Source organism: Plodia interpunctella, chromosome Z (assembly GCF_027563975.2).
Source record: "Plodia interpunctella isolate USDA-ARS_2022_Savannah chromosome Z, ilPloInte3.2, whole genome shotgun sequence".
Lineage (NCBI taxonomy): Eukaryota > Metazoa > Arthropoda > Insecta > Lepidoptera > Pyralidae > Plodia > Plodia interpunctella.
The window spans coordinates 6,135,645-6,151,408 of NC_071324.2; the positions used below are offsets into that span (position 1 = coordinate 6,135,645).

The window sequence follows — 15,764 nt, forward strand, 5'->3', positions numbered from 1 at the left end:
ATATATTACATACGGAAACCGTAGTTTCTCAAACTGCACTGCAGTAATGTCTAATAATAAATACTAGCTATGTTTGCCGAATCCGCAAAATTTGACGATCAGGAGCCAGGTCGAAAGTGAAAATTATAGGAATGATAGATGTTGACGCTGCGGCCAAGAACATAAATATTTTGTGCTTGAAAAACGTAATAAAAAATGATACAAATATATTAATACAGTTTATTGTCACAACTCTTGCATAAAGACTACATTAAGTATCGTTATTTTGATTAACATAAAATCCGATATACAGAACTAATGACCATACCAACATTTGGCGTTTTGTATTGTGTGTACATATATAGCATAATTCATGCAAATCTCAATGCGAACAGTATTACAATCACACTTAACTAAATATAACATCCTTAACAAACACAACTTCATAATTAATATTGACAGAAAACTATATAAGACAGTTTCCATCTAATAAAATATAAAAAACTGTTTTCATCCCCTTCCCCATTAGAATTGGAAGTATATCGATTTCATGTAAAACTGATTCAGTATTAATATGCAAATTTATTGTCAGTAACTTGCAAATACCTATGCATATTTTAAGAATGGACAAAATCATCTATAGATGATGTTTTCTGGTTTGGCATTTACATTTATTAATAAAGTGCCATCATAGAATGGACATCTGAATCTGAATAGACAAAGACACTGCCCGGCGTGCCCAGCCCTCAATAAATCGCTAAAACAATATTGCCATTGATATACTTTTGATGTGAAGCCAATAAACTAAATAGTATGAGTTCAATAATAATACTATGCATGAAATTATTTAAATATCACGGGCTTGCAATAGTTTTCCTTTAACAGTTTTGGTTGATTAATTTGAATAGATTATGGGGCGCTGATTACGTTTTTAAAGTAATTTAGCATCGGTTCTTTTTGCAAAAGTTGCCATATTTTTATTTAACACAAAGCGATTAAAAAAAAAACAAATGATATATAGATTACGAACATGTATGTACTCGATGTTCGTAATCTATGTACCAAAATTCCCCAAAATTTGCAGCTCAGTCATAATCAGTGTCCTACTATAGTTTTTTACATCTATATTTCTTCAAGATTTGTTTTAGAAATCTAAATCAACCAGATTTAAGAAATCTGAAAATATACAAGTAAATCCAAATAATATTGCACTATGTATAACAGGGCAAACGCTGCGTTCATTTTTATGAGCGAGACTTAGATAGAAGAGGCCAGATACGGTCATAGACGATTGTATTAAACCTTAACCCAACCAAAATAACCTACATTGAATGTGAGCTTTAAAGCATCCTCTATAGGCATACTTTACATTACACAACACGAGAGTACTGTAAGCGAGTCGACAGCGGGTAGCCGCTTATTTTTGTCAATGTAAAGTGTATTTATTGAGGTGGTTATAAAGCTCATATTTAAATGAACACAATTTTGCCGCGTGGGAGCGGTATCGTATATAAATCGGCTCGGCCGAATTTTATTAACAATTAAGCATTGCTCTGTTTGGCTGCGTTCAAAATTTCCCTGGAGATGATCAGTCGTTGGATTTGGGAGGTGCCTTCGTAAATCTGGTAGATTTTGGCATCTCTCATGAGCTTCTCCACCGGGTATTCCTGGTTGAAGCCGTTGCCGCCGAAGATCTGGACGGCGTCAGTCGCCGCTTTGTTGGCGATTTCCGAAGCGTGAAGCTTAGCCACCGACGCCAGCACTGTGTTCTTTTGACCTGAAAGTTAATCAAACTTAGCTTATGCAGTTCTTTTTCAGAATTCCTGCTGCGGATGTATAAGGCTCATGCCTGAGGGTAAGTAAAGAGTCAAAGAGCAGAATTACATCCTCTAGACTCTCTTCTAGTCTACATGGAATGTTGCACACGTCCATAAGCTGGGGTGACCACTTCCTCTAGTAGCGTAGTGGTTACATGCCCAGCTGATGCAACATATAAATATGTGCCCTATAGACACATCAATAGCCTGAAGGTCGTGGTCCACATCCTTCAGCCTAGGAAATCGAGCGCAAATAAGACTTACCGTGGTCGACCATCCAAGCGGCCCTCATCCAAGCCAGCCTCGCGGTCTCGACGCCGACCGCCATGTCGGCGAGGGTGAAGGCGACCGCCTGGTGGTGGGCGATCGGCACGCCGAAAGTCTTGCGCTCCAGCGAGTACTTGGTCGCTTCGTTGAGGGCGCGGTTAGCGAGACCGGTGGCGCCAGCGCCCACCTGGAGTTCATCATTATCCAGATTCAAGCTATCTCTCTCATCTCTTAAGCATAAAAAATAAGGTTTATTTAGCGGAGATTCAAAAGCCTATCTCATTTTTGCGTGTTCCGTGCATTCCAGGTCGGAGGATGTGAAGTGAAAAAATCAAACATTACATTGATGACTAGCTGATGCCTGCGACTTCATTCGTGTGGACAATTTTTGGTAAGGAGTCAAAATTATTAGAGAAATTTAATTGTACAGACAAATGTAACGACACCTAGATGCTAATCAGACTGAAAAAGTATATTTTCTATAGTTTAGCTAAATTATTATGACTCTTCCGGTGTCAAATTATCGATTTTTATATCCCAACAGAAAATGCTCATCAGGCTGAATAACTTTTGTTAGGGCGTCATTTCAATATTTTCTATAGTTTAGCCGTACCATCATTGTTCTCATGTGATCCAGTTTTCAAAATAATTTATACTCTATATTTTGTCCAGGCTTAATAATTATATAAAAAGTTTCATTCAAATCCGTCCAGTAGTTCCGAAGATTAACGTGTGCAAACAGACAAACATACAGATAAACAGACAGAATTGTTTTTTCAAATTCTTACTCTGTTGCAGTGACTATCGCCTAATTTTATTTTTATGTAAATTTATTCAATGTACAGGATTTTTTTTTCTACTATTTTATTATATATATATTGATGATGACTTGACTGTGTATTTATAACCGCCTGTCGTGTTATAGAACCCACCCTGGGAGTGTTGTAGAATGTATTGCTGCCTAACAAGACTAAGTATCCCTTAGTGGCCTCATACGATGCCTACGAAAAGTTATAGAGTAGTTTCACTCTAGGGCACACCACACGTCTATCACATTCACACGTCATCGGTTTTAAGATATTATTTTTAAATGTTTTCATTTTAAATTGTCTTTTTTGTCTGTATGTCTTTTTCTTTTTCCATTCTTTCGCCCACTTTATTCGGTATCGGGTCTACTCGTACATTTACCCCTGATACCCACTCCTGGTTATCTGCGGATTGGGTCTGGATTTCTTTTATCACGTGACTGCAGTGGTCTGCCTAAACTCTCAATTACCCTCACTCAACTAAGGGCTTAGTTGAGTGTGGGTAATTGAGAGTTTAGGGATGATAAAAATTTACCGGAGGGCGAGTTTTGTCGAAGCAGCCCATGGCGATCTTGAAGCCGGCGCCTTCTCCGATGAGAACGTTCTCCTTGGGGATGCGCACGTCTTCGAATGTGATGCCGCGGGTGTCCGACGCGCGTTGACCCATGTTTTGTTCCTGGGAGATGGATTAAGAATGATATTAAAAACATAAACAAGGACAAACAAGTTAACTAAAAATAATAATATAAATAAAACGAATTTATTGCCATTACTTCTCAAAACTAACAAGACTATTATATTATCTCTTAAAACAAAAGGCAAACGACAGGATAGCTTCTAGAAAAGCCGGGGATAAAACATTCATTTTAATAAATTTATACATTTGTTGTAAATTGTAAATTATTGTATTCTAAACTGGTCGATCCTTCACTACGACTCAACCTCCTAAGCTGACACGCAAAGATTTAGATTTAGCGATAGCTGATCCATGCGTCCTCGTAAACGGGACAGTACGAATCAGGGTCTGATCAGCACGAGTCTTAGCTTAGCTTTGCTTTCAAGACTTGATCATAAACAATGTTTTTATGCATACTTTTTTGCTTATGTATTGATTGTATTTACAAAATCGAAAATGTATTTATTTTATCTCACCATTCCTTACGGTCTCACAATGATTATATTATAATAATGAAGAATGAAAAGTCCTTCTGTCCATATAGAGACAAATACAAACTGTAATGAGTAGAAAAGGGTTGATATGAAGAATCAATCGATCAATTAATATTATAAAGAGAAAAAATCTTTTTTGTTCACGACTCACCTTACGCCCAGGAGTGACGCCCGGCCATTCCCTCTCCACGATGAAGCCAGTGAAGGCTTTGCTGGCTGGGCATTTGGGGTCAGGGTTGGTGCGTGCCAATACGAAGTACCTAAAAATACATCATTATTCTATATACACACATATTATCTAAATATTAAGCTCGTTAAAAATGAAATGAAAAATATTTCAATTTCTTATTGTATGTATTATTACGATAAACACGACCAGAATTAACAATTTACGACTTACTAAGAGACTCTTATTTTAACACGAACATTATTTAGTTAAACTTTGAATTATATCTCTCTGAACAACTAAAACGTGTCTTAAAATTATTTTTTTGCAGCTGGTATTGTTACCAGTTAGCAACTCCACCGTTGGTGATCCACATCTTCTGGCCGTTGAGAATCCATTCGTCACCCTTCTTCTCTGCCTTGGTCTTGATGCCCGCCACGTCTGACCCCGCCACGGGCTCAGTCACACAGTAAGCCTATCGCAATAAAAAAGCAAATATTATAAATACTTATGGCATAGTACGTAAATATTTACAACTTACAAATATTTACTATTATTCGCGGCGGTTATTTTCCCGGAGTGAAAGGACCTAACTAAATGTATGCAAAATGTCACGAAGATTGGTTAAGGAGCTAGACTGTGAAGAGGTATCAAATAAACAAATTTATTTTCTTATTTATAACTGGATAGGTTTGGACGCCAACTTGATTGATTGATTGATTGATTGATTGATTGATTGATTGATTGATTGATTGATTGATTGATTGATTGATTGATTGATTGATTGATTGATTGATTGATTGATAACTTATTATTTTAACCATAAAAAATAAATAAATATATTAGGTCAAATCACACAGATTGAGCTAGCCCCAAAGTAAGTTCAAGACTTGTGTTATGGGATACTAACTCAACGATGGTCCATATAATCCTTAATAGTGATAAAATAGCTATAAAAATATACCAATGAAACGTAAAAGAGATTGCGGTAACGACAAAGCCATTGTACATACATATTTCCAGATGTCCTGTTCAAATTGTATCTTTGTTTTGATGCATTAATAGTAGATTGGTAGCCAAGGGCTGTAAGGCAAATTGCAGCCAGATTATAGGCCAGATATTTAGGCGTACGAGCTCAGCGAGGTCGCCTATAGTTCGAGGGTGCAAATTAATGCTTACACCCGAGCTAATTGCTCTGCTTTACATCTCGATTGTGAGGTAAATAAAAAAAAATCGGCATTACAAGAAAAAAACATAAAGGTTTCCTATTCCCGCCTTTTTACATTAAAAAGAACCAAGTAAAGAATTTTTTAATGTGAGGGACGAAATTAAGCTTCGCCGTTCGATGTTTAAAATTGATGACTATTATACTCATACGAAGACAAGGCTGAATAGCGAACCGACCTCTTTGGTCATTGGGCTGAAAGCATGTCTATTGCCAATATGATGGTTACATCATGGATTTAATAAGTACTTCGTACAACTGGATAGATTACTACGAAATAGGGAGTATTACTGCACATTTATCCCGCCAAAGTACAGCACTGTTTGTTAGGTACACAAAAGCTTTGCCGCCTTTTGTTATGTCGATGAGTACTTTATTAATCCTTTTATTATATAAGCATTCGTTTGTGAAAATATACAACAATGTAGCATTCCGAATGCCGAAATATTGGAAAAAGTCGTTTTACATAAGATAATAAAACTTTAAAAACTATGGAATTCGCCTCACGCCGTAAATTTTCGAGCCAGTAAACGGTCGAAAAAACGGAAGACTTCACACGTGAAGACTTATTAAAATATGGACTTCATACAGGTAAGATCTTCGTATATTTGCAACAATATTGAAAATGGCGCTTTTTGCCTCCATTGGCAATGTTTTGTGTGTGTCCCTTTTTTGTGTATTGTGACCATAAACTTTGATTTCTAATTATATTGTATGGAATTTAATAACAATATTTTTTTTCATATTGCCATAAAATAAAGAATTACAAAAAATGGGGTGAAGTGACTAACAGTTTGATAACTTTCAAATCGTTAATTTGATTTTGATGAAATTTAAATGGTATATAGAATCTGTCAATAAAATTTTATCCTATTAGACTGGTAGTTAGATCTATCACAACTGTGTTGTGTCAGAAGCAGCCTATTCCAGAAAATTTATTTTAACATGGTCACCCTCGTCTAAAAGATTTCGAGGCTCTCTTTCAGCACGCGTTTATAGTAACAGTAAGCTTTCCAGTTGTACGGAGTACCTACGGAGTACGGAGTAATAGATGAACTTTTGGAAAGAGTGTTGGAAGAAGTGTTTTTTAAAATTATTTTTGGCCCTAGGGCTTTTCTAGCTACATTATTACCCTAGAGCGCTATTGGTCACCTACAAGCCCCATTTCGTTTTGGAGTAATAAGGACCTAATGAATATGAGAGATGTAAACTGTTTTAACTTACATAGAATAAGGCTTAAAAACCTCTCGATTATCTTTTCTAAAAATAGGTTAATCGATTTGGAGTTATTACGCCACAGAGTTTTAATACACAATTGACATGACCACAATTGCGTGATATTTTTCCATGACATAGTTACATACAGTTTATAAGATCACTTACAGCAACTAACGGTTCTTCAATCAGTCTGCCGAGGTACTTTTTCTGTTGTTCCTTGGATCCGGCCAAAATTACGGGCGCTTGCTGAAACATAAACATAAAACGCTGTAATGTGTTCTTTCTTCTTTACCATTTTCAGCTTTGATTTTACAAGCAAATAAACTCTATGTGATACGATATGTGCGTCTTGTACATCTTCAATATTTCATTTAATTGCATAACATTATATGTAACTTGATTTCTTGAATATAATGGAAACATTCAGTGATGTCTACGTTGACAGAGAAAACTAGAGACATCGTGATATACATATTTCGCTCATACAAGAAAGTGAAACTTGTATTACAAATACACCTATACGAGGAGAAACAGTTACAGAACGCTAATATCTCCTCTCGTGTGTGGCCTTTTACAAGGTCAGTATACCTCGACCTGCCTAGAAGGCGTAATAGGTAAGTCTTTTTCACCTACCTTAATTCCGCGTCTATAGTTTTCTTTGTCCTTGGATGATTATTATGTTAACGGGTTATTTGACTTGCAGATTCGTTGCACACGTGTTCAATAACAACAAATTTACTACTGTACGACAGCTAAATATTACATGTTTTGAGAAACGGCTCATTCAGACAAATAATCCATTTCCAATCAAGCTTATAGTAATAACTCAGCCACGACATAATTATGAGTTATTTTGTTAATATTAACATTGCACAATGTAGTGACTTAGTCTTCATGAAGCGACATACGAAGATGATAAAATAAAAATAAAAAACTATAATTCTTCGAGTACTGCACGAATATAATCTACTAAAAATATATTCAAAAACTATTGTGGTTAAATAATCTTCTATACATCATTAAATAAGGCTTGTAAAAATGACACTATAATAAAATAAATGATTCCCAACTAGTTTTGAAGCACATTTTATTTTAATGTATATCCTTATTGCATTTTACTTAGCCAAAAATCAAATTGCATAAACTCATATACTACAAATAAAATAAACAGAGAATCATCCTCATACTGCAGATGTAATAGCTTTAATACCACTATGTAAAACTATGTGCACTTGGATAAATAACACAAAATACTACACTATATACTAAGTAAAAAAACATACAAGGTACTTTTTCGTACCTGCTATGTTGTAGAAAATTTTGCAATTCTTGTCAAGTTTAAGTATTTCAACCTGTAAAATCATAATATTTATACGATGCATATGCTGAGGACTACGATAAGATATCAAATCAAATAACAATTATGTCGAAACGACCTAAAAATAACTATAATCAATGAGTTCTTGAAAAATATGTTTTCATTTCAGCGAAATAGTTTACTAATTCAAAAATTTAACAGCCATATTATGTACCTACAAGTATTTACAGAAAATTATATTTTTTATTGCCCTATCCATTAAACAGACCCACACATAACGGGATAATAAACCCACTCACAATTAGTAGTATTTTGTAATTTGTCAAATAATAGTTTACGACTTTAATTTAAGAGAAACAATTACACTTTTTTAACTATTAAACCTACTTGAAGATTATAGTAATTTTAAATGGCATGTAATATGATTAGAGTATTCAATTAGTACCATAGATTAAAACCAATCATATCATTACACATGCAATTATGCGGAAGTTATAATTGGCCATCAATGCACCTGAATGCAGATGAAAAGGGATTTTTATCAGTTTTTCATTTAGGATATGGGTGAAAACTTATACATGAATTTTATTATCTAAAGGGGAATGGCAAAATTAAAAAGACTAAAAACGATACAACACCTTTAAAAGAAAAGGAAAAGTTAAACATAGGAAAGGCGTTTTAGGAAATGGATACTATTTTTTGTAAAATGTAAAGCAGAAAAGTAAATATTTATAAGGGATATTAGAAATATGATACATAATACTAGTCATGTGTAAACGATACGCGCTTAAAATGTAATGTAAATGCAATTTCATGCATACATAAATTCGAGAGTACTTGGTAAAATCGAATCTATTTTGGCCGACTTTACATAATAAGCACATTATGATTTCGGGAAATTTAAATGGAACATAAAGATACCAACATACAAAAGACACTCACACCAAGACCACTTGCTTCCATGGCCGTCATTATGCCAGTGCACCCGTAAGCAATTTCTTCTGCCACCAGACATTGGTCAAACACCCCTAAATTCATACCACCTGCGGATACGACATCAAAGTGTACATGTTAAAAAAGTGTAAACAGAAAACATACGCGGTGGGAAGTTAAACGTTCAATGAATGAATTATAAATCGAACATTCGATTGTACATTTAAATGAAACAACGATCGATACCATTGTTTTGTGTGTAGATTGCTATTATTTGCCTTTAAAGGTGAATAAAAAATGTGAATGTCAAGTGTTTTGCCACAAAATTCATGTACAATTCATGACATCCTATGTAGGTAGATAGGTAGGTAGGTCTATGAATACTATTCGTTAGCGATATTGAAACATATATACATAGTATCCACATTTACCTAGTTAGAAAAGGACGCAATATCAGGCTCATGCTTAGCATGAAATGAAGGACGGTGATGAAGCCCAAATACAGGCAGCGTGTCATCGGAAAAAGTGTCTTATTTCATAATTCGACATAAACTTTTAATTACTAATGTATCTTTTACCAGATAACACACTTCTTACCAAAAATCCCTTTACCATATCATGTCATACTCCCGAGACGTAGATTACACTTATATCGAATTCAAATTGCAAGTAAAACATGTCAACTCACGCCTAAGTTGGTACCACCGATGGCTACGGTTATTCCCGTACAACCAAAGGACATCTCTTCCCCCACCAGACACTCTTCGAACACCCCGAGGCTACCCACACCCCCTGAAATACGCCCACACATGATCTCAAAACAGAAGTGGGTTAATAACATGTCGTTTTCTATTAAAATACCTTTATCAGTAATCAGTCAACGACGGAAAACGAGTTTATTATGTAATCGTAAATATATAACCTAGCATCGTGTCATTGTTCCAGAGTCAGAAACTACTTCAAAAGCACCTTCTCAAATATTGAAGACGAACTAGTTCAGTCGTGTCTTGTGAAATTTCGTTTTATCACAAAAACATAACCCAATCCATACTAATATTAGAAATATAAAGAGAAGATAAATTTGTATTTTTTTTGTATTTAATAAATATAGTATGCAAAGTAGGTATGAAGCCGCCCAGATCCACTTGCTATTTTTTTATTTTATCTGTTACGTGGTCCACACAATATAAATCTTGTGTAGACCCAATTACACTGCAAATCCGTCTATCTATATCATTACCACGCATATCTAATGAGATATCGCATCAGTTGACTATCTAGCAAGATCAAAGGTTCATAAATTTGAACTTTGAGCAGTCCACTTCGTGATAAATTCCATGATACAAATACCTTAACTATCTGGTTTATTTTGTTAAAAATAATAAATAGCATGCTAAACTAAACCTTATTTAGCAGTTACTCTTTGTACGATAGATTATTTCATAATTATTTACTCTATTAAAACCTCCTAATGTCTTAGTATATGTAACATTTATAAATAAACAAGTATTCAATGCGCTGCATATATGTTATTTAATAATACATATAACGGCCGCCGAATGATTATTTCTGATTTGTCATTTATAACTACGCTTCATGAAGACCAAAATTTAGTTATTTGTTACGTATACATAAATAAATAATTATTTATTTGCTTGATGTTAAATAAAAAGTAAATTAAATTTGTTAACTTAAGTAATCTGCCATTTATTTATATCGGACTTACTGCTACGTTGGTAGTAAAAATGGCGGCTTTTATTCCCGCGCAGCCAAACGCAATTTCTTCGGTAATAAGACAAGACTCAAATGTTCCTAATTTCAGTCCTCCTGCAAACATACTACAAATAGCAATGATTATAACTTCATCAACCTATTTCGCTGATTTGGATTTGCATATCTTATAATACAACAAGACAAATGAACGCCAGGGCGACTTCATAGAACTTTATCTTAGGCTCCAAAAGTATTGGCAAACACACTTTTTTCCATCAAACATTTACATGCATATAAGACTGAAAAGAAAGAATTGTATGGTAAAGCCACACAAAAATCTAGTACATAAGTGAGCTCACTCCAACATCTGTGATATAAATGGCTGCCATGATGCCCGAACAGCCATACGCTATTTCTTCCGCGACAAGGGAAGCTTCAAATACCCCTAAACCTAGCCCACCTGCAGATAATAATAATGTAGGTATTATACCACCCAACCAGCAAAACATGTCAATCCTGGGTTGCGTAACATTATTTTATCTATTATAAATGACGAATAAATCTCTCAAATAAATATTATCAATTTAATATTTACTATCATGCGATAAACAACCGCCTACAATTAAAGTTACGACTTATCCGATAAAATCGTGTTTACTTCATACTCTCATGAAGTAAATGTAAAAGAAAGTTTTACTTATAATAATAAAATTGAAATAGTAAATAATGAAATTCAAAAATTAATGTTGTCTGTTCGACATACAGTTTAACATTTTATTCTGACAATACAAATCCCTACGTATACCGCAGTAACGATGTCCATACGTAATCTGCTTTTAATGGGTAGTAGTTGTTACTATGGAAACACAACCATCTAAACTAAAGTCAACGTTCACTTTCGTATTTCTTACCCTTTTTTGATATCGATTATACTTCCTTCCAGGTCCTATTTATTCTACACACCGATATTTATAATACACCGATTGCTTAGTTTAACAAAGGTATTCAATTTGACTTATAGTTTTACCAATAATTACCAATAATGGTTACTTTATACTTTGCAAATAATCTTATTAAAAAGCATACAAATAATGAATTCGATAAAGGTATATCAAGATTGTTTGCCTTTTTAGGCACAAACATGGCATAAGGTGTAGAATGTAAGTCAATATGTGTTTTCTTTCTAGCTTGTGTTTGTATCCCACTGCGAGGCTCGTCTCGTACGAAATCGTATGTAAAATATTGTGTGAAATGACCAAAAGGGATGTGAAAATGGATCGTGTATCAAGTACGTACACAGCAAAATTGTATAACTGAGTATGCAACTGAGTATCAGAAAAATATCATTACCGCAATGTTCAGGTATGTGGCTGTTCATTAGACCGACAGACCATGCCTTCTTCACGATAGGCCAAGGGTACTCCCCGGTCTTGTCGTAGTGCGCCGCATTAGGAATGATTTCTTCCTTCGTAAATTTACGTGCCAGGTCCTGCAGGGCTTTCTGTTCATCGTTCAACTCTGAAATGTGAAAAATATTTATAGCTGAATTGGATCTACTAAAACAGCAGAGATGCAGAAAGAGTCCCAAGTTGGAGGCAAAACTGTCCTCGTGAGAAGTAGTCTTTATTCTCTAATGCCGTACGTATTAAATATCTTCGCATCGCTAGATTGGAGCATTCTTTATCTATCCTATGTATACTTCTAACAAACTTTGTGGACTACGTAAAAAAAGTGTCTTTCATACTTCGTTTTTATAAAACTTAGTGGAAATGGAAAAGTCCTACAACGAATTCTAGTGTTTGAATTTATGATGATTATTTTTTATTTGACAAAAACACAAAATATTCTTTGGCTTTGCATGCAAATGTATTTAGTCTAAGGTATTGGAATTCGCTCAGCAATGTTTCATAAAATCGTTCGTAATTGGAAGAACACACAGCATAAGAGAAGTACATTTTTCAAGTAAGATCTGGAAATTCACAAAGAATGTCAAGCGTGGCTACCACTTAACAGTCCACAATGATAGTGCACTATAGTCATGACTTGACAAAAGGGAATACCAATAGAAGTGGCGACGGTAAGAAATCCGTAATATATAACTTGTAACATGAATGCAAAGAGTACGACTTCGGATTATATGGAAAAATAACATAGAAATCTATAGTCAACAATATGTGACCCAGGCTGTAATAGAGTGTAATTTTTCCACAACAAACAAGATTGAACTTTGTCTCATACGAAAGATCAGATTCCAAAAGCGTTATTTGTCATTGAAGCACAATAAATTTTTGTGATAACAAAACACAGTCATGGTCTACAATAAATATTACAGATAAAATGATAAGCAGCGTGGGCTTTGCCCTTCGTATTAACTGTCATATACCTCATATTTTATTTTTATTCAACATGTTTTATCAACCATATTTAATCTAACAAAAGATTTTAAATGATTAGTATTTAATCAATTCAAAAATATAAAAATTATAAAAATAACCTATTCAAAAAAATTTCATTACAAGTGACAAAATGATATCTGTATCAAAACAATATTTACGATGTAGAACCACTATATAGTATAAAACAAAGTCACTTTCCTATGTTAATTAGAAATTTAAAACTGTGTAAAGGATTTTGGTATGGGTTTTTTAAAAATTATGTGATTTCTAGGGAAGGTTTCGGTATATAATTTGTTATGGTTTTACTCAAGATAGGGGCTGGCCTATTATCACATTCATTATTAAGTTCAAAAAAGGTCAGTGTCTAAACAAACATTCCCAAACATATATTACAATGTAAAATAACTTAGTACATGTACATTAAACATTCAACATTTGAAAGCATTTATTCACTCAGGATAATAACACTTACAAAATGAAAACAAATAATCTTGACCAAAATTATATGAAATTTCTGTGATAAAACTATTGGATGTTCATGCTATTTTTTAATAGAATATTTGACTATCTACTTTGTTATATTATTGTACATGCAGGCATAGCAATGTTTAATCTGAATTAAAATAAAATATATTACCAAAACAGTAGCCAGTTGTTGGAATTGGTTTTGCAGCAGAAAGTGAGGCTGATGTGGAGAGCCCCTTGTAGATGGGTCGGGAGGCTCGAACAATCTAGGATAATAAATGTACTGAATAAAATGAAATACCACAACCTGATTCAATTTCAATTATATCATCATCATCTTTTTCTTCATGTCTGTTTTTATTAATTCGTAGTACCTACCTAGATGAAGTCAATATTCACTATCTAGGTATATGAATAAGTACTTACTATTCTTATAGTAGTAAATTGATACAAATAGTAGTATGAAATAATTAAAGCATGATCATAATCTTATTTATGTAGTAGAATATAGATATTTGATTAGAACTAATCTGACATAATATTGAAACCTCGTATACCAACATGAACTTTGGACTTTGAATTGCTTTTGTAATATTGCTTTGAAAAATTAATTTCTGACGTATCAGTCTAATGAATTCGTCAATCTAATATACTGGATACAATTTAGTTAAAGCTATTTGAATAATAATCAATAATAGGACACAATAAAATAAAACAGAAATTAATTAACAACATACGTACCTGAGTAATAGGATTCATCTTCACCGTGTAAAAGAGAAATGGGTAATGAATTATTTTTTTGTAAAGCTGCTTATTATGAAAGATATGACTACGTATCGTTATCTACAAAATGATCCGCCGAATTCGACAATGTGTGTGAATGAAATAAGAAATGAAAAATATCGGCGCGTAGTCGGCGAGATTGAGTTCGATTCGATTCCACACACCGACGAACGAACGAATCAAAGTACAAGTTTAATTGATTTGACGGATTTGACAGATATGCAGATTTGACAAATGTCTGACGACGATGTGAAGATGTGATGCGAGAGAAGAATCACTGCTACTACAAGACCACGTATATATATACTATGTATTGAATTGAAATTGAAAATGAATGAAATTGTAAACCTTGGGATTCGTATTTTTAGTACCTATGTCTCGTTTTGATTTCTTTCACGACTAAGCATTATTTGTAGCCGCATACATTCGCTTTCCGAATCAGGGATCCGAATTCGGAAAACTGAACATAAGAATGAAATAATTCATACAAAATGTTCACAAAGTTGCACACGTGCATCGGAAACGTAAATACTATCTTTATTGCAGTAACTGTGTAGTACAAGGTATAGACGACACATACAGTACCTACCATAGTTTCAACAGCCCATGCAATATTAACGTTACACTTAAATATATACTTCTACATATGTACGTACATAAATGGGAACGTACGTACAGTACATACAATTTAAATACAATCTTGGTTGAGGATTAGATGTCATAATTACATTTTTTCGTTCTGACAATCCGAAGCAGATTTTACTTAGGTGAAATGTTGACAGAAAAAGTACAACTTCGTGGAAGCCAATGTTAAACTAAGTAAAGTTTTTTCATTTTATAGCTTTGGCCATAATATGAAACTTGCTAACTTTTCAATTATTTTTGAAACATGTATCTTCCGTAAATCAACAAAATAAGTCATATGTTTTCGCCATTTTGACACTTTTTCCTTGGCCAGGAGTAAGAACATATTTTGTAATATTCCACAATTGATGTATTTCAAGACAAATGTATATTACATTTATATTAAGTAGTGTAAAGAAATTAAATTATAAATATAGACTACCTATAAAAATTGAAGGAAATGAAGATAAAAAATGTATTGTTAATCTATTTAGTAAACATTTTGATGTCAGTAAAGCTAATGTGGTGAGAGAATTGGAGAAATTAATAAAAGTAAGGGGTATTCAGGCCAGGGGGACTTGCTATGTGACCTCAGAACAGATTGCTTATATACTCAGCTATATGAAAAGGGGCAAGTCTCCCGGCCATGACGGCCTCAGTATAGAACATTTGATATATGCGAGCCATGTCTGTGAAATACTAGCACGGGTTTACAGCCTCTGCGTGCAGCATTGCTTGAGCTTGTGGATTCAGCACACTTGTGGTTCCTATTATTAAAAACAAAACAGGCGATATATCGAGTATGGCTAACTACAGACCAATTTCACTGGCTACTATTGTGACCAAGGTACTTGATAGAGTGATACAGTTTAAAATTGGCCCGT

The 15,764-nt window shown here is 34.0% G+C and overlaps 1 protein-coding gene across 4 annotated transcripts; it reads right to left on the reverse strand.

The window, feature by feature from the left end:
- Positions 1–205: 205 nt before the first annotated feature.
- On the reverse strand, positions 206–14,444 carry Mcad (Medium-chain acyl-CoA dehydrogenase). 4 transcript variants are annotated; one of them, XM_053767851.2, is made up of 10 exons: positions 14,215–14,444; positions 13,646–13,739; positions 11,963–12,130; positions 8,909–9,009; positions 6,814–6,894; positions 4,550–4,680; positions 4,191–4,299; positions 3,405–3,545; positions 2,061–2,250; positions 206–1,756 (listed from the first exon to the last, which is right to left on the reverse strand). In XM_053767851.2, exons 1-10 carry the CDS (start codon positions 14,230–14,232, stop codon positions 1,521–1,523), a joined length of 1,269 nt encoding a protein of 422 aa, XP_053623826.1. In that variant the 5' UTR covers positions 14,233–14,444; the 3' UTR covers positions 206–1,520. The 4 variants fall into 4 exon arrangements, with proteins under 4 accessions (XP_053623826.1, XP_053623825.1, XP_053623828.1 ...); XM_053767850.2 differs by lacking the exon at positions 8,909–9,009 and adding an exon at positions 9,588–9,691 and having other exon boundaries at positions 14,215–14,428; XM_053767853.2 differs by lacking the exon at positions 8,909–9,009 and adding an exon at positions 10,972–11,072 and having other exon boundaries at positions 14,215–14,424.
- Between the last annotated feature and the right edge of the window lie 1,320 nt (positions 14,445–15,764).